This window comes from Ailuropoda melanoleuca, chromosome 16 (assembly GCF_002007445.2).
Source record: "Ailuropoda melanoleuca isolate Jingjing chromosome 16, ASM200744v2, whole genome shotgun sequence".
Classification (NCBI taxonomy): Eukaryota; Metazoa; Chordata; class Mammalia; order Carnivora; family Ursidae; genus Ailuropoda; species Ailuropoda melanoleuca.
The window spans coordinates 75,445,939-75,464,600 of record NC_048233.1 but is presented as its reverse complement, the minus strand read 5'-3'; the positions used below and the strand labels follow the sequence as shown (position 1 = coordinate 75,464,600).

General features: G+C 55.1%; 1 protein-coding gene across 3 annotated transcripts; it reads left to right on the top strand.

Moving 5' to 3' along the window:
* Positions 1-3,346: 3,346 nt before the first annotated feature.
* On the top strand, positions 3,347-18,441 carry SPI1 (Spi-1 proto-oncogene). 3 transcript variants are annotated; one of them, XM_011227978.3, is made up of 5 exons: positions 3,347-3,597; positions 6,331-6,430; positions 16,075-16,262; positions 17,120-17,282; positions 17,714-18,441. In XM_011227978.3, the coding sequence occupies exons 1-5, from the start codon at positions 3,553-3,555 to the stop codon at positions 18,031-18,033; spliced, it is 816 nt and encodes a 271-aa protein (XP_011226280.1). In that variant the 5' UTR covers positions 3,347-3,552; the 3' UTR covers positions 18,034-18,441. The 3 variants fall into 3 exon arrangements, with proteins under 3 accessions (XP_011226280.1, XP_002921687.1, XP_034502260.1); XM_002921641.4 differs by having other exon boundaries at positions 3,348-3,597; positions 6,334-6,430; XM_034646369.1 differs by lacking the exon at positions 3,347-3,597 and adding an exon at positions 5,591-5,611 and having other exon boundaries at positions 6,334-6,430.
* The last annotated feature ends 221 nt before the right edge of the window (positions 18,442-18,662 follow it).

Here is an 18,662-nt window from a genome sequence, read left to right as displayed (position 1 = left end):
CTGCCCTGGCTTCTCCCTCCCTCCCCTTCGCCCTCCTCTTCCCCCACCATGCTTGCTTATTTTCTTCTATCACCTCTCTCTGCTCCCTTCCTTGACTCTTCCTCCCACTTTTTTTTTCTCTTTCTCTTCCTCTCCAATCCCCCCCACACCCCCTCCATCCACCTTGTCCTCTCTGTGTTTGGCTTCTCAGTCCTTTTCCTTCTTCCTTCTGCTTCATTCCTTCTCCATAAGGACCCAGAAGGTAGATCTGATGCCCCAGCTCTCCACGCACACACTTGACCCTGGGCAAATCACTGACTTCTTGGGCCTCAGTTTAACAGATGGTTGTCTTGGTTACGTGAGATCACGAGGGTAGAAGCACCCAGCACAGTGCTGGGCACTCAGGAAAGTATTGCCCCCCGCCTTCGGAGCTCTTAGCTCTGGGGTGGTGGGTTATCAGATTATCAGACCCTTCCTGCTGCTCTGAATTGCTCAGAATCTGGGTGCTAGGATTCCAAAGGCTTCGAATACCAGTGGTGGGTCCCTGGGGGTGTGAGGAATCGGGAAGAGCGCCCCCAACCCGTGCATTTTGGGAGGAAGGGAAGTGGAAGGAAGGGTAGGGAGCGCTTGATGCTGTGTGGATGGCCACGGATACTGGTACTTACTGCACAGAGAGGGAGAGTCATTCTGCCCATGTTTAGAGATGGGCAGCCCTGGATCTTATTTGGGGGCCTCCAGATCCAGGCCCCTTGGGCTTGGCCAGACTTGGGATAATGGAATCTCTTTCTTCCACTGGGGCCCCTGGAGACTTAGGCGGCAGGAGCAGGTAGCTGACAGGGTGTGCTGCCTGCACCCACAGAGCTGAGAACCACCCTCCCTGCTTCCCCGCGGTGCGGGCTCCACCCAGCCTCCTTGGCCGGACCTTCAAAGCTCTTTGCTTTCATGTCTTGTCCTGTTTCTTGTCACAGGACGGAGGCTCCCTGTTCCCTTGTTTTCTTGCACCTTCTTGCCTTTGCTCAGGCTGCTTCCTCTGCCAGATGTTCCCTTTTCCTTGCGTGTTTTCCTGCTGCAGACCCGACCGAATGAATTGTCCCCCTGTGCACCTAGCACCTCTCTCTTGTTCCCTCACCTCCTCGGAGACCATACTGTCTGTTTACATGTGTGTTCTCTTTGCAGGCCCGGGAATTCCTGGGGGCCCGGGACATGCCTCATTCATATTTGTGCCCCCTTACCAGGCCCAGCCCATGGCAGACCTTCAATAAAAAGTTAGTGATTAAATGAATGAGTTAATAGATAAATAAGCATATGAACAAGCTAAACCAAGACAGGACTGACTGTCTGACTGATTGAACGAACGAATGAACGAATGAACGAACACATCAAGCAGGACCTGGGTCTCATGAAGTAGACCTACCCCACACACATGCAGTCAGCTGGAACATGGCCTTCTTGATGGGGAAGTGGGGAGCAGGGATGGAACTGATGCCAAGTCAGCCGCCTCTCCCCTACCCTTGGGGAGGGGCATTGGTCAGGTTCCTAGGGAGTCCTAAAGACTTGTGACCTGGGCCTCTTGGAGAGTCCCAAGTGCAGATGCAAAAAATTCGTGAAGATGGAAGTGAAATAGATCTGATAGTGAACCCAGACCTTGCCAATCCCTGGTCTTTGCTGCCAGTGAAGAAGCACTTGGGGGCCTGGGATTCCATGGATGGGAAGGAGGCAGGCTAGCCTGAGCAGGAAGGGGATGTAAAACAAAGAGTTAGATTACACATGGAAGGAAACTGAATGCTCAAGTAGTCCTTCCCCAGTGGAGTGGATTCATCAGAGCTCAATGGATCAAATAATGTCTCTATTCATCCCTGTCTTCCCGACTAGATCAGGAGCTCTCTGAAGGAAGGGATCTTGTCCAATACTTATCTATTTTCCCAACACTCAGCATATGGCTTGTGGCTCAGTTAATATTGGCAAGATGCAGAGATGGGTGGATGGATGGATGGGTGGATGGGTGGATGGATGGATGGATGGATGGATGGATGGATGGATGGATGAATAGATGGGTGGTTGGATGGATGGGTGGATGAATGGATAGATGGGTGAATGCATGAATAGATGGATGGGTGGATGGATGGATAGATGGATGGGTGGGTGGATGGATGGATGGATGGATGGATGGATGGATGGATGGATGGGTGAATGCATGAATAGATGGATGGGTGGATGGATGGATGGATGGGTGGGTGAATGGATAGATGGGTGAATACATGAATAGATGGATGGGTGGGTGGGTGGATGGATGGATGGATGGATGAATGCATGAATAGATGGATGGGTGGATGGATGGGTGGATGGGTGGTTGGGTGGATGGCTGGATGGATAGATGAGCCAATGGATGAACAGACTGAGAGCTGGATATACAGCAGATAAACAGATGAAAATATAAAGTGATGGATCAATAACAGATGGGTGGGATAATATATGAGCATATCGATGGCTAGATGGACAGGTAGATAAACAGATGAATGGATGGATGAATGAACTGACAGATAAAGGATGAATGAGTGGACAGCTAAATAAACTGATAAATAAATGAATGTATAGTTGGCTTGTTGGGTGAATAGATGGATGGATAAAAAATGGGTAGGAGAATGAATGGATGTACTGACAAGAAAGGGCTGTAAAATAGGAAGTCTAGATTGATATTCAGGTATCGGTAAGTGGTGGGGAAACTGGGAAATCTGGGTTGGAAATAGAGCCCCTAGGGATTTGGAAGAAGCAGTGGTACTCGGCAAACAGGGAGGGGAGGATGTAAGAGCCCAGGACCCTCCTCAGGGGAAAGGGACGCTGCTGTGAAGAAACCCCGAGGGAAGGGAAGGCGGCACTGTGCTGAGCCCCAGGTTGGACAGAACGTAAGTGTCGGGGTACCCAGGACCCAGAAGAGCCAGGCCTGGCACTCTGCTAGATCAGAGCTCTCAGCCAGTCAGGCTGACCCCAGAAAGTGAAGGTCCCGAGAGGCCGCCCCTACCAGCTCTGCCCCCAAGCAAGTGACTGTTGGCCACACAGGGATCTCAAGAGCGGTGGGCATTTGTGGGCTTAGGGGGCCTCAGCAGGGCCTGGGGGCAGCAATGGCCTTCCTGTGGTGGAGCTACCCTTCTTCCATCCCACTCTTTCTCCCTACCCCAGCCTCCAAGACCACCCCTCACAGTTCCAGCTTCCTCTGGGCAGGGGGCCTGGCCCCCATGGCCTCCCAGGCCAGCCCCTTGGAGCACCACCTGCCCCAGCCGGGCCTGAGACTTCCTGTATGTAGTGCAAGAGATTTATGCAAACGGGCTGGGGCGGTGATGTCACCCCAAGGGGACTATCTCCCAGTGGCAGGCCCTTCGATAAAATCAGGAACTTGCGCTGGCCCTGCAATGTCAAGGGAGGGGGCTCACCCAGGGCTCCTGTAGCTCAGGGGGCAGGCCTGAGCCCTGCGCCCGCCCTGAGTTCGTCCAGCCCCTGACGGGGCGCCCCATCCTGAGGGGCTCCGCACTGGCCCCCACCGAGGCAGGGGACCTGACCGGCTCGGAGCTCGGCTGGATGTTACAGGCGTGCAAAATGGAAGGGTTTCCCCTCGTCCCCCCTGTGAGTACCGGGACTCCTCTACTAGTCTGACCCGCGGCCCTCAGACGACCGTCCGGCTGCCCACCAGCCCGCCAGCCAGCCAGCTGCCCTCCCGGGCTCGCTATCAGTGGGAAGTTGGTGTTTCCTCCCTGGAGCTCCTGGCCTGAGACCCAGCAAGGGGGCCATTGGCTTCCTCGGAGCATGCCCTGGCGGGCTGAGGGCTGGGCCCATGGTGGGGCTGTGATCGGTGGGGCCTGAAGGGTTATTTATAGATGGGGCTCGGGTGGCAGGCCGAGCTCCTGGGCAGGGTGCTGGGCTGAGGATGGTGAGCGCGGCGGCTGAGACATGGTGGAAGAGGAGATGGGGATACTGGTGTGGGGGGAAGCCGGGCCCTGGACAGTAAAGGCTTGAGGGCAGGAGGCAATAGGCCAGAGGTCTCACCCATGGCCCGGGTGCTCCTGGAGATGGAGGCTGGTTTATGTCTGGGTCCCCAGTGCCTGGTCTGGGGCCTGGCACGGGGGACATGGTTGTTGACCCAAGGGTCTGGGCCTGGGGCCGGCAGGTCCGCAGGGGCTGGGCAGCAGCAAGAAGTAGAGCAGAGACCAGCGGGGCAGTTGGGCCATGGGCCATGGGGCAGGGAGGGGAGGGCAGGGCTGGAGCTGGGCCCAGCTTGGGCTGAGCTCAAGGGCGCTGGGGTAGGAGCCGGTAGAGAGGAGGCTGGAGTGAGGGCAGGGGCTGAGGGTGGGATGAGGACCAGGGCTGGAGGTGAAGCAACAGGAGTCCGAGGAGAGCCCTGGCGGGGAAGGGCAGCAGGCAGGGGGCAGAGCCCCACTGCCCCTGCTCTCCGTGACAGTTGCAGCCTCGGGCAGGTGCAGACCTGGGCCCGTCAGAGAGGACCCCTCCCTCTCTCTTTCCCACCCCCATCCCCACTTGGCCGGGGTGGGGAGCCCTGGGGGAGCCGGGAAGGGTTTGGCAGGGCCTGCCCACCTGACTCAGCTTTCCCGGCCTAGAGGCAGCTCCCTTCCCCCGCCCCACCCCAGCCAGGCCTCAGAGCCCCGGGAGGCTCCCCAGGCCAGGCCCGACATCCTGCTGTGGGGCTGCGTTGCTGGAGACCCAGGGCTGGGCTCCCGGCCTTCTCACTGGCTAGACGGAGACAGCTCCCTCCAGCGCTCCAGACGGAGCTTTGTCCCGCCCTCCCCCTCCACCACCAAGAAGGTGGGGCAGGGGGCAGGCAGGGAGGGGATGGAGGTGGTCCCAGGAAGATCCAAGTCTGCCTTAAGAAAGCCACAGGCCCACAAGCTTGAACACATTGCCCCTGACGCTTGACCTTTCATTCCCCCCGACTCCAGACACAGCTAGGCAGGAGACGCATCTTCTTGGGCTGCTACAGCCAACCCCCCAGGGCTACTCCTGGGAAGGTGGGCTCCCAAGGCACCCTGGCCCCCCCACCCAAGCCTGAGGGCCGGAGTAGCTGTTGTGCAATCGCTGGGCACACACTGCGGGGGTGGGGAGAGGCCTGATGACTGTTGTGAAGACTGGGTGTGCTGTCCCTGTGCCTGCACCAGGACAGGGAGGAGTGAGGGGTGGAGGGGGAGGAGGGGGAGAGGAGGACAGGAAAGAGTGAGGGGGTGGAGGAGGAAGGAGGGGGAGACGAGGACAGGGAGGAGTGAGGGGCTGGAGGGGGAGGATGGGGAAGAGTGAGGGTCTAGGGGGGGAGGAAGGGGAGAGGAGGACAGGGAGGAGTGAGGGGGTGGAGGGGAGGGGTAGAGAGGAGGAGAGGGAGGAGTGAGGGGCTGAAGGGGGAGGAAGAAGAGGGGAGGACAGGGAGGAATAAGGGGTGGAGTGGGAGGAGGGGGAGAGGAGAACAGGGTGGGTGGGAGAATGAGGGGTGAGGGCAGGAGGGAAGGGAGGAAGAGAAGGGACTGTCCCAGTGGGTATGTCAGAAGGAGGATGGAGGAAGGAGAGTGAGAGGACCAAGGCTCTGGCTGGCCTATGGCCCCCAAGCCTGCCTGGTGACACAGTAGAGCCCATGAGTGTGAGCGGCCATTGGTCATCATGGGCCCCAAGCATGCCTTGGGCCTGGAGAAAGGCTGTGGTGACAGTGGCAGGAGGACATGTTTGTGTGCTATGAGGATGGGTGTGCAAGCAGAATGTGAGTGGCCATGAGCCTGAAACACAGGTGCCTGAGGCAAGTGTGAGGAGACGTGTGTTCATTCAAGTGGCCGAGTGTGCCTACAATGTGAGTGTATAACGGTGTGTGTGCATGTGACCACACGTGTGTGACTGTGAGTGACCCGTAGAGTGAGTGTGGGCAGGCATGTGGGTGTGAGTTCATGTGTGGGAGTGTGGGTGTCATGGGAAATATCTGTACGTTTGGAGGTGAAGGTGTGTCCGTGTGAACTTGAGAGAGTTCGGGGAACTGGGGGTGCAGGTGTGAGAGGGAGTGAGGCTTGAGGGGCCACCGTGTAGGGGAGGGGGTGGAGGGAGGCCATGCTCTCCTCTCAGCCTGGGTCCTCTTTTGACCCCTGACCTTTGGAGTCCCTGTGAGCCCCTTTCTGCAGGAGCCAAGTCTCTTGCTCTCCTGGGTCCCCCTGTCCCCACTGTGGCCTCTCCCAGTTCCAGGCGGAGAGAAGGCTGTAGGCCTGATGCCCGTCCTTCAGTGTGGGAGGGTGGTGTGGCCCCAACATTCCAGAGGCTGACAACCTGGCTGGGGTTTTCCTGCCACCATCGAGTCCTGACAGCCTCCTCTCTCAGCAGCCATCAGAAGACCTGGTTCCCTATGACACGGACCTGTACCAGCGCCAAACGCATGAATACTACCCCTATCTCAGCAGCGATGGAGAGAGCCACAGCGGTGAGTCCCAGGCCTCCCGCCCCCCACGCCCCCCACGCCCCAGCCTGCGGTCACTGAGCATCGTGGTGGGCCAAGGCCCGAGGTCAGCTTCGTCCCCATTTATCTTCTGATCCAATCTGTGTGGCTTTTCACAAACAAGGAAGCCGAGGCTCAGGGCGCTAAGTGACTTGTACAAGGTCACACAGCTGGTCAGGGGACCCCAGTCTGTCTGCTCCAGTCCGGTGGGCCTCTCCTGCTTTCCTCTCCTGCTCCCCCAGCCGCCCCTTCTTCTCTGACGTTGTTACTCCCTTACTGTGAATTTCACATTGGTGTAGCCCCTGCTCTCTGCTGTGTTCTCAGCCTCTCTTGACGTTTGGGGCTGGAGAATTTCTCTGTTGTGGGGGCCTGCCCTGCACATTGTAGGATGTCCAGCGGCATCCCTGGCTTCCACCCATTAGATGCCGGAAGTACCTCCAGTCACGACAACCAAAAATGTCTCGACATGTTGCCAAATGTCCCCTGGGGGACAGAATCCCCCCTATTTGAGAGCTGCTCATTAAGGGGAAGGCTCTGAGGGCCCCTCATTCCGTAGGGGCTCAAACCTGGTTTGCTGGTGTGGGAGTGAGGTTGGAGCATGAGCCAGGGGTCCTTCAGACCGAGTCTCACTGCCCATCCCAAGGCCCAGCCTCCACCCCGGAGCACATTCAGGGCCGGTGGGGACACACACTAGGGGCGTGGGACCTGGGCAGCGCACTGGGACAGGCCACGCAAAGGGGATCTTGGTATATGGATGGGACACCCCTGAGGCACAGTGAGAAGGCCTAGTGAATAGGTCTTCCTTGTGGGATTCTCCGGGAGTTCTGAAGTCTGGGCGGCGGACACGGGGATGTCTGCAGCCCCCGAGGGAGAGGCAGGCTGGGTGCCACCGCAGGAGAAGGCTTCACACCTGGGAGCCAGCCCCACCTGTAGCTCCATTCCTCAGGCTCATGCCTGGCTGTCTCCCCCCCTCCCTGACGGCCCGCCTGGGGATGGCACCCGCAGCGGGGCCCTCTGAGGACGCTCACATCTGGATGCCGGATCCTGCGAACTGTTGCACTGGGAACACAGCACTGGCAACGATTATAAAGACCATACCTGGGAGCCACTGCTAGGGAGTAGATGGGGGAGGAGCCTCGAGTGCGCGTGTGGGGACACAGAGACTTCTTTCAGAATCCCGGGGCTAGGAAGGTTTTAAAGGTCTTCTTTTTCATCCTTTCAAGCTTATTTATGGTTCTGCAAGCAATGCATCCTTCCTGGGGAAAAGCCGGACAATTTAGAGAGAGTCTCCCTCATCCACCTCTTTCCCCAGCGCCCCCAGCCAGGATCAAGTGTGGGTCTCCGTGACCTAGAGAGCAGCCCTTGGTGACCCTTGCACCTAGCAGTTCAGAACCGGGGAAGGTCCCTCCGCACTTGAAGACTGGCTCCCCCTGGTGGCTCCGGGCAGCAGGACAGCCAGGTCCCCACGAATTCAGCATTGCCTGGGACTGCTTAGGGCCTGTTTCCCTTCTGGCCTAACCTCTTCTCAGTATCACTGGTGTTGGGGGCATTTCCTTTGGGCCTGTTACAGCCTCAGTTTCCCCTCCTGTAATAGGAGGGCGTGTGCATACATCTAGAAACCGGCTAGACCGGGGGCTGGGGATGATGGAGTGAGCACTTTAGAGAAAGACTATGCTTTCCTGGCCCAGTGCCCAGGCAGGTCCCTTGTATCTGGGCTGGGGCTCTAGGAATGACTCCTAATTAGACACACCTGTTTTGGTCATTCCTCAATTGCTTCAGAAACTTCTCTGGCGTCCCCAGGTGGCCTGGCCCCCACTCCCTGCACCCCTGCTCCCATAATTGCCAATCTGACCATCTGTGCTGATCTGTGCATCTGTTCCGTCCTTTCTTTCTCTTTTTTTAAGATTTTATTTATTTATTTGAGAGAGAGCGCGCGCGCAAGAGAGAGAGCATGTGCAGCGGGGAGGGGTAGAGGGAGAAGGAGAAACAGACTCCCTGCTGAGCAGGGAGCCTGATGTGAGGGGCTTGATCCCAGGGAGCCTGATGTGAGGGGCTTGATCCCAGGACACTGGGATCCTGACCTGAGCCAAAGGCAGATGCTTAACGGACTGAGCCATTCAGGTGCCCTGTTCTGTCCTTTCCTAATACCTCTTGGAAGGTACTGTCTGAAGACTCAAGAGTAGAGACACCCCACGTTTCCCTACCACTTCCTGCATGTCCTCTGTGTCTACGTTTTCAGGTGGTTGAAACTTACTAAAAAGGCACTGGGACTGGACCTGGGGCTGGTTCTGGGTCTATCACTCACCAGTGTGTGACCTTTGAGCCAGCAAATGACAGCCTTTAGGAGCCCCGGCCCCTCGTATATGGAAGTGAGAGCATGGAAACACTTATCTCGTCACGTTGTGGCAATCTACTGAGGTCAAGCGTGAAATGTGCGAGGTCCTGAGTCCAGGGCCCAGGGAGCTTTCAGGGCGCAGTACGTTCGCATTATGACATCCCCCAGGGAGGAGAGAGGAAGCGACTGGGAGAGTGGGAGAAGCCCAGAGGGCTCTGTACCAGACCCACTGCGTCAGTTCAACTGACCGAGGTGACAGGCAACCAACCAGCCTCCCACCCGTCCAGCCACCCACCCCTGCAGCCACCCACTCATCCTTCCAACATGTATCTTCTTTCCACATGCCCACTCATCCCCCACTTGGCCACTCACCACATAGCTTCTGATTACATGCCGGGTGCCGGGCACTGTTCTAGACACTGGAGGGTCCATGATGAGTCAGACAAGGCCATGGCTCTCCAAGAGCTTCCAGTCTGGTGAGGGAGGGGCCGGTAAGCAGTCACATGAGCAGACACACAATAATAAGTCCTATAAAAGGCAACGTCACGTAATGCAGAGCGCCGATGTTGGGGCTGCCTTCCCTTGGGTGGTCAGGGAAGGCCTCTGAGGAAGCTTGAGGTGGTAAGGACCGTGCACGCAAAGGAGAAAGATGGTCTAGGTGGAGAGAACAGCAAGTGTCTATTCTATTCCCGCAAGATGAATTGTGGCATCACGCTGTTCTGCAAGTGGCTGCTTTTTACTCAAGCTTGCCGTAGACATTTCTCCGTGACATACGTGGCACAGCAGAGACGGAGAAAAGCTATTTTTCCAGTCTTCCTAGTCCAATGTTAAGTCAACGTACACGTGATGATTTGAAATGGAGACTTAGAACGTTGTCCATTTATTCATTCATGGGCATTTACCGAACACCTTCTTTGTGCTAGGTGGAGAGGAATCTAGCTTGAATCTTCAATTTGAGATATTATCTAATGTTCTGTCTCGTTCTATTGAAGATGAGACTCTGCCTGTAGCCATTCAGAACACACACACACACTCACACACACTCACACTTCACACATTTCAAAATGAGTATACAGCAACTTTTTTCCAGTTTCATGGACATAACTGACGTACAACACTGTGTAGGTTTAAGGCTCACGGCATAATGACCTGACATACGTAGCGAGTGTGAAATGGTCACCACAGCAAATTCAGTTAATACCCTTTACCTCCTAGAGATACAAAACAAGATTTTCTCCTTGTAGAGAGAACTTTGAGGGTCTAATCTATTGACAGCTTTCAGATACACCATACGGAATTGTTAATTGCAGTCACCGCATCGTACATTGTGTCCCCAGCACTTATAACCGCAGTTTGTCCCTTTTGACCACGTTCCTCCAATTCCCCCGACCCCAGCCTCTGGCAACCACATATCTGATCTCCTCATCTCTAAGCTTGGGATATTTTTGTTTTTTAGATTCCACATATAAGTAAGATCATACAATATTTGTCTTTCTCTTAAGTAACTTATAAAATCAATATCTGCATTTTCCATTATTATGACCATGTGAAGATTTCTCAGCTGAGCCAAGTGGTATACTTTGATTACCTGTACTTTCTCGTCCCCAAGAAAGAGGACGAGGGGCGGGGTAGCAAAGAGATAGAGCCCTTGCTCTGGAGCCAGGCTGCTGAGATTCACACCCCATCGCCCCGTTACTCTCTGGGGTAACCATGGGCAAGATATTTCACCGCTCTGTCTCAGCTTCATAATGGTACCCCCTTCCCAGGATTGCTCTAAAGATTGAGTGAGTCACTGTACATGAAATCCTTAGAACGGTGCCTGGCACATGGTGAGTGCTGCGTAACGTGGATGGGAGTGTCCTAAGAGAGGCTGTGTGGGACGTAGGGTTTTGTTGTTTGCTTGTTCTCATGTCTTCGTGGTTAACAGTAGTTTGGCTGTGTACAGAAATCTAGGTTGAAAACCACATTTTCCCTTAGACATTTGAAAGCATTTCTCGATCTTCTGCTTACTAGAGTTTTTTCTTTGAAGTCCTCTTTTTTATCCTTTTTTTTTTGTCCTTTTTATGTCCTCTTTTTTGAATGTAACCTTATTGTGTGTGTGTGTGTGTGTGTGTGTGTGTGTGTTTCTGCTTGTTTAGTTTTGTTTTGTCTCTCTGGAAGTTTTTAGTACCTTCTCTGAAAACTCAGTGGTTCCACTGAATAAGCTTTTTAAAAAATCACTCTGGCGGTTGTGGGAAAATTGATAGAGTGAGGGCCACGGTAAGAACAGGGCGCAGGCACTGGGAGGGGGCTCCTGTAATAATCCAGGCAAGAGATGACAGTGGCTTGGCCAAGGGTGGTAGCAGTAGAAACAGAGAGGAGTGGACAGATCGGGGTAGATTTTGAAAGTAGGGCTCATAAAATTTACTATTCTTATTTTTTTAAAAAAGATTTTATTTATTGGACAAAGAGAGAGAGCACAAGCAGGGGTGCATCAGGCAAGGGAGAGGGAGAAGCAGGCTCCCCCGCTGAGCAAGAAGCCCATTGTAGAACTTGATCCCAGGACCCTGGGATCATGACCCAAGCCAAAGGCAGTCGCTTAACCAACTGAGCCACCCAGGTGCCCCAATTCTTATTATTTTAAATTGTGGTAAAATACTCATAATATAAAATGGTGGTTCTATTTTTAATTTTTTTTTTTTTTTAAAGATTTTATTTATTTATTTCACAGAGATAGAGACAGCCAGCGAGAGAGGGAACACAAGCAGGGGGAGTGGGAGAGGAAGAAGCAGGCTCCCAGCGCAGGAGCCCGATGTGGGACTCGATCCCGGAACGCCGGGATCACGCCCTGAGCAGAAGGCAGACGCCTAACCGCTGTGCCACCCAGGCGCCCCTATTTTTAATTTTTGAAGACCTCCATATTGTTTTCCACAGTGGCTGCCCCATTTTACATTCCCACCCACAGTGCAGAAGGGTTAGTTTCTCCACATCCTCACCAACGCTGGTTAGTTTCTGTTTTTTGATAGTAGCCATCGCAATGGGATGTGATAGGATTTGCTCTTTGTGAGGGGATTGGTGAAGGAACTAGAATTCCAAAGCGTGTCTCTTCTCCATCCTTCCATCTTTCATCCTTTCATACCACTGACCCTCTGCCCATCCCCCAATGTATTCAAACACCCATCTAATGGTGCACTCATTCACCTTTCCAATTGTCCTTCTCTTCACCTGCCAAATCCTCTAGCCCTCTTGCACGTACCTATCCATCTAATAAATATATACAAAGCATCTCTCGTACACCAGGCACATTGCTAGGTACTGTGGGATCAATAAAACACAAATCCTACCAGATTTATTATTATTATTATTATTATTATTNAGTGGGAGAGGAAGAAGCAGGCTCATAGCGGAGGAGCCTGATGTGGGGCTCAATCCCACAACGCCGGGATCATGCCCTGAGCCGAAGGCAGACGCTTAACCGCTGTGCCACCCAGGTGCCCCAGATTTATTATTTTAACAGGGGAAATAACTAAAATTTACTAATTAGGATACAAGGTAGAGAGTAACAAGTGTGATGAAGCCTGGAGCTCCACACTCTCTGGACCTCTGTTTTCCCTGATCTGAGCGATGGGCTAGGCTTCAGGAGCTCATGTCCTGTGGTCTGTGATTTCCTAAAGTTTTTTCTCAGCCCTTGTCTTCTTAATTCCTCATCTTCCTTCTCTGTCTTGATCTTACTTCTGCTCCCCTGGGGGGATCCCTGGGCTGAAGGCTGGGATTTCTGCTCCAAGAAGATAAGGTCAGCTGAATGACACTTTAGGGCTTAAGTTTTATGTATGCGTGGAGTTGTTTGGAATACCATTTTGTTTTTATCCTGGTGACCTACAAGTATTAGGGACACCAGAAATACTGAGTAAGAATAGGGATGGGTGGGTAGGACTTTGGTCCCAGATTGGGAGCTGGTTTAAAAGGAGGTAATGAGAGATCAGGATGAATGGGTTATTGCTGACTGGCTGGCTGATGGATGGGTGGATGAAGGGAATGACGGATGATGAATGGGTGGCTAGCTGATGGATACGTGATGGATGGGTGGATGATGGGCGAGTGATGGATGGATGGAGGGCAGATGATGAATAATGGGTGACAAACAGACGGATACAAGCAGGCAGCAAAGTCATTGGCACCATGGGTCTTCATTAAAGCTTTCGTTAATGGTCCTGTCTCTCAGAAGCCGTACGGTGTAATGGTAGTTCAGTCCCTGGAGGTAGATACTGGTGACTTTACCAATGCCTGTGTGTGGACAAGGGACTTAAGGTCTTCGAGTCATAGTTTCCTCCTGTGCAAAAGAGCTTGTCATAGCTAAGGTGAGATGGAATGAGAAATGTGGTGTGAGTACTCAGCATAGTGTCCGGGACATAAAAATACACGTTAAAAGCTAACTTCTATTGATCGTTTGACCGAATGTTGATGGAGGCCCCCTGTGTGTTGGGTGGCCTAACAGGCTATGCAAAGGGGGGTCCAGAGCTCACTGCGGATATGCACATGCCATTATATTCTTTTGAGGAGCAGGGTCGTGCTAAGGAGGCATATTGCGGGATGACCCAGGGAACCCAGTGATGGGTAAGGCAATGTATTCGCCAACAGTCTTCTAGAAATGAGGTCCAAAGAGCCCAGGAGTGCTGACTTTGGCACTCTGAAGGATTCCTTGTATTGTGTCCCTTCAGAGGAACGTTTCTGCCTACCAGACAGCGTTTATTACATAATTGCCTGACCACCCAAATCAAGGGTAAAGGCGAGGTTTCCGTTGGGCCTTTTGAAACCTTCGAGTCCCCTTTGCAGTTTCAGGGGACCCTGGGGCAGAGTTCCAGAGTTTCAGTGAGCAAAGGAACCTCTTTAGGGCACTGTTAAACTCCAATTCTTAGCTCCCCTCTCAGTGATTCCCCGGGTCTCCAAGTGGGACCTCCAGAGCGACTCTGCAGAAGGTGGCCTGAGACCCCCCAGGGAATGCTGGCCTCAGGCTGGGACCGTTAGAGTGAGCTCAGGGGTCTCATGCGGAGCTAGAGCGGGTGGGGGGGCAGGAGGGAAAGAGAACAGTGGGGGTGCTGCACACACGCAGGGTCCTCCAAATCCTGGAAGTGGAGTGGGTTTGAGGGTGGGGGTTTGGTAGGCAGGATAAGGCATTCTGTCAGGATCTGGACAGTGCAACCTGGGTGGGCAAGGCGAAAATGGGAGGGGCCAGGAGTGGGGTCGGAGGGCGGATCTACCCCTAAAGAGGACCCCGGATTGGCTCACCAAATCCCAGAGTCCCCCCAAATCGCCTGTCTCTAAAGCACAGAGCCAACTCTCCCAGGCAGGTGGAAGGCTCTGGGTCCCGTTAACTCGCTGCAAGATGAAAGTACAAATGAAGTGTTGGTTTGTTTTCCCTTCAGATTTAGATAATTTTGTGGAGGAGAGTAGGAGAGAGCTCTCAGGAGGCTAGGATTTATTCATTCATTCATCTGTTTGCTCGTTCAAGAAGTTCGTTCAGTGGCTACTGTGTTTGGCACTGGGAGTAAGGGGAGAACAAAACCCGTCACTGTCCTCGTGGGGCAATGCTGAGGCCCCAACTCTAGCCTCTGGGAGAAAGTGACAGCCAGGCCCCCCAGAATGATTTCTCTGGGCCACTGACCCAGGTGGCAGGGAGCGGGAGGAAGAGGAGATAAACATGCATGAAAGTATCTGCCATTTGCTCAAGTGCTGATCTGGGTTCTTTAGAACGACACATTAGTACTAGTAGTGGGTAATGTTCATTGAACGAATTTTGTGCCAGGTTCTATTCTAAGCACTTTGCAGGCATTAACTCGTTCAACCTGCACAAGACTGAGATGGTGTCATTATTAGCCCCATCTTACAGATGAGGAAACTGAGGCTTACAGACATGCAATGACCTGCCCAATGGCACATAGCGGTAAATGGCAGAGGTGGGATTTGAACCCAGCTCTGCCTGACTCTCAAATCACGTATTTTATCTCCTCTGTGCCATGCAGCCTTGTAGAGGTGGGAGTGTGGGCTGGCTGGATTGTGGATTCAGGTATTTCATGTGTGGACAGGACCTCTGTTAACTACCTGGTCAGGTCTCTGACTTTTAGATTGGGGAACTGGAGGTTCAGGGAGACAAAATGTCTTGTCCAGGGTCACACAGCAAAGCCCCCACAGAGCAGTATTAGAAAGCAAGTCTTCTGAGAACTAGTCCAAAGCCAAAAAAACACATGTCATTTTTTGGGGGATGTGTGAGTGAATGAGTATGTGCTTGTGTGAAAGAAAAAAAGACAGACAGACGGACAGACAGACACACACCCACACAGACACCCACGGGGCTGGTGATGGTCCCCATGTAGCATCCCAGAGATGCTGGCTTGGCCTACCATCTTGGACACTCCCTCTTGGGTCACATGAGAAAATCCCTCTTGTCACTTTATCACCACATCTTCTTTTGGACCCCAGATTGTCCCCAGGAACTCCACAGACATGTGGCACTTTTTTTGTTTTGTTTTGTTTTTTTTCCTGGAAAAGATGTCCAGAGAAACCATGTCCTAGTCCCAAGACAGGGCTCCTGATGGCATGCGGCTGTTCCCCAAATTCGAATCCACCCTACCGCAGACTCTGAAAGCACCTAGGAGGGGGTTTCCAGCAAAACCCGGTGTCCTGGCAGCCTGGCTGGGAGACAGAGACAGCCGCCCAGAGGCATGGCTTTGAAGGGGCAGCGCCCCGGGCCGGGACAGGTTCTGGTGTGTGAGGAATGTCAGCCGTGTGACTTCGCAATCACACCTTGGCCATGTGACAAGACCGTGTGCGTGGGACTGTGGCCTCAGGAACCAGTCTGTGGTTTCCAGGGGAGTGGAGGGCGGATCGGCATTCCCTGAGGGCCTCCTCTGGGGCTGGGAGTTTTTACCATGGGAACTCATTTGTATCCTCCCAGTAACTCTTATCCCCATCTTATTAGTGAGTCTGCTGAGGCCGAAGAGGTCCGTGCATGTGCCTGTGGTCACAGAGAGAGCAATGGCAGAGCCAGGATTCAGACCTACGGGTCTGGGCTCTGCCACGGCCGGGGGCCGCTAACTGCAGGCATGTTCTGCAGCCTGGCGGAGCCTCGGCGTTCTCATCTGTAAAATGGGGGTGGTGGGTAACAAGGTGGGCGGTGAGACATGCATGTCCCCTCGGAGCCCAGCTGGGTCTGTGATCGCAGCCCCCCACGGCCCGGCCTCGCGACATTTAGAGGTATGACAACCTGCTCCTGCCCGTGCACCCGGGCTCACCCCACGCTGCCTGGCTGCCCCTGCAGACCATTACTGGGACTTCCACCCGCACCACGTGCACAGCGAGTTCGAGAGCTTCGCCGAGAACCACTTCACGGAGCTGCAGAGCGTGCAGCCCCCCCAGCTGCAGCAGCTCTACCGCCACATGGAGCTGGAGCAGATGCACGTGCTCGACACCCCCATGGCGCCCACCCACGCGGGCATCGGCCACCAGGTGCGTGCGGCCGCCGGGCCCGCGGGACCGGGCTGTGGTGAGACGGGCGCTTCACAGGAAGCTGACACAGGCTCTTACTCAACTCGGCTTCCTGCCCCACAGCGCCAACGGCGGCCGGAGCCCCAACGGCTGCCTCCTGACCCTCCGACTGACCTCGTGACCCCACACCCCTTATCTGCCTTTGCCCCGCGATGGACAGAGCCCCAATAGTTCCCACCCTCTGCTGGTCCACCTGACCACGGTGGCCCTCCTGACTCCCACTGCACCCCCCCATCCACTGGCCCCTTATGGACCCGGTATCTGAGTCGCTGGACACTGACCTCCACTGGCCTCCCCGTCTCCACTGACCCCCTTTATTGACCCTCCTCAGCCCCACGGACCCTAATCCGCATCAGTGACCTCTGTTAACCTCTACCACCCCTCACTGACCTCCATTGGCCCTTCCCTCTCTTCTCACCCGTTTATGAAGCCCCATTCACTCCCTTACCCAACCTGTCGGCCCCTCTGCCGTGCCTCCCCGACCCCAGGAATGCCAGGCCATACGGCACCTCTGTGCATCTGGGGAAAGGGCACCCTTTCTTCTGGCCACGCAGCCATGAACCAGGGGGCCCAGGGTGGGCCGGATTCCAGCAACCGCTGCCCCCCCCCCAACCCACGCCCTGTGTGGAGTTCACCCTGCCTGACCCCTGTAACCTGACTGACCTCCAACTTCCCCAGCCTTCTCCTAGATCTTTGCCCCTTGCTGTCCTCCTCACCCTCCTTACTCCCTCTTCTCTTGCTAGGATGACCCCTACCCAGCAGCCTTGAGCTGTGAACTGGGCCTCACTGACCTCAGCCCTCTTTCCCTGCCTTTCCAGGTCTCCTACCTACCCCGGATGTGCCTCCCATACCCCTCCCTGTCCCCGGCCCAGCCCAGCTCGGATGAGGAGGAAGGCGAGAGGCAGAGCCCCCCGCTGGAGGTGTCTGACGGGGAAGCCGACGGCTTGGAGCCGGGGCCTGGCCTCCTGCATGGGGAAACAGGTAGGGCAGCCCAGTCATCCGGCCTGGCCCCAACCCTGGCCATTACATGCCCCCTGCAACCCAGCCAAGGCCACAGCAGTCATGCCACAGAGCTGAGTGTGTGTCCGGATCTGTGAGCGTGGGAACATCAGCCCAAGTGTGTGCAGCCTCTGTGACCGTCTGTGCCCATTCGTGTGTCGGTGAACACACGTGCACGAGTGTGTTACGAACACGCACAGACACCTCTGTGACGGGGCGTGGGAAGGCGTATGCACATCTGTACCTCTGTGGGTTGCATGTGAATGGGTGTGAGCGGGTGTGAATGCCAGGGTCCCCGTAGACCACCCCTTCCCCTCAGTCCTTCCCCAGTGACCGTCCCCCAGGGGGTCCCCCATCAGGGAGAGGTAAGGATGGGTCCCTGTGTTGGGGCGCTGACCACCTCCCGCCCGCAGGCAGTAAAAAGAAGATCCGCCTCTACCAGTTCCTGCTGGACCTGCTCCGCAGCGGGGATATGAAGGACAGCATCTGGTGGGTGGACAAGGACAAGGGCACCTTCCAGTTCTCGTCCAAGCACAAGGAGGCTCTGGCCCACCGCTGGGGCATCCAGAAGGGGAACCGCAAGAAAATGACCTACCAGAAGATGGCCCGTGCCCTGCGCAACTATGGCAAGACGGGTGAGGTCAAGAAGGTCAAGAAGAAGCTCACCTACCAGTTCAGCGGGGAGGTGCTGGGCCGCGGGAGCCTGGCCGAGCGGCGCCACCCGCCCCACTGAGCCCAGGCCCGCAGAACCCACTGGGCCCGCCAGGCCTCCCCGCTGGCCATAGCATTAACCCCTCGCCTGGCCCGGACACAGGGAGGCAAGCTCCCAGGGGCCAGGGGCAGGACTGTGGCGGGCCGGGCCTCGCCTCACCCGTCCACTCCCTCCTCCAAGCCCGCTACCCACACCCTTTCCTCGCCTCCCAGCGGGCCTCCAGCCCCGGCTCCAGAGGGCCACCTGGGCGTCTGACCCCAGGGAGGGGTCGGCCTTGCTTAGTGCGACCCGGGGTGCTACCTTGGAAGTTCGAAGTCATCATACTCGTGTACATTGACCCCTTCTTCTTAAGCGTCTGTCCCTTCCCACACCTCTTCCCCATTAGCTTCCTCAAGGAAACAAGTTATTAAAGTTATTCTCGGTAAGCCCTCTTGTAGCACAGAGTCTCTTTTACAATTTTTTGTGCGTCTTGCCTGGGCGCCCCCGTCTGATCTCGTTTTTTCTCATTTGTCCATCGGGCATTTACTGAGGACGCCACCCAGTGCTGGGCGCTGGGGACATCAGGACATCAGGACAAAAGACACACGGTACCTGACCCGGAGTTAGAGCTGGTGGGAGAACAAGTCCTTGGTTGTTCTTAGGAGAACAAA

Coding starts and splice junctions, on each gene's coding strand:
- SPI1 (XM_011227978.3), top strand. CDS start 3,553: ATGTTACAGGCGTGCAAAATGGAAGGGTTTCCCCTCGTCCCCCCT. Junction 3,598..6,330: donor GGTTTCCCCTCGTCCCCCCT/GTGAGTACCGGG, acceptor CTCCTCTCTCAG/CAGCCATCAGAAGACCTGGT. Junction 17,283..17,713: donor CCTCCTGCATGGGGAAACAG/GTAGGGCAGCCC, acceptor TCCCGCCCGCAG/GCAGTAAAAAGAAGATCCGC.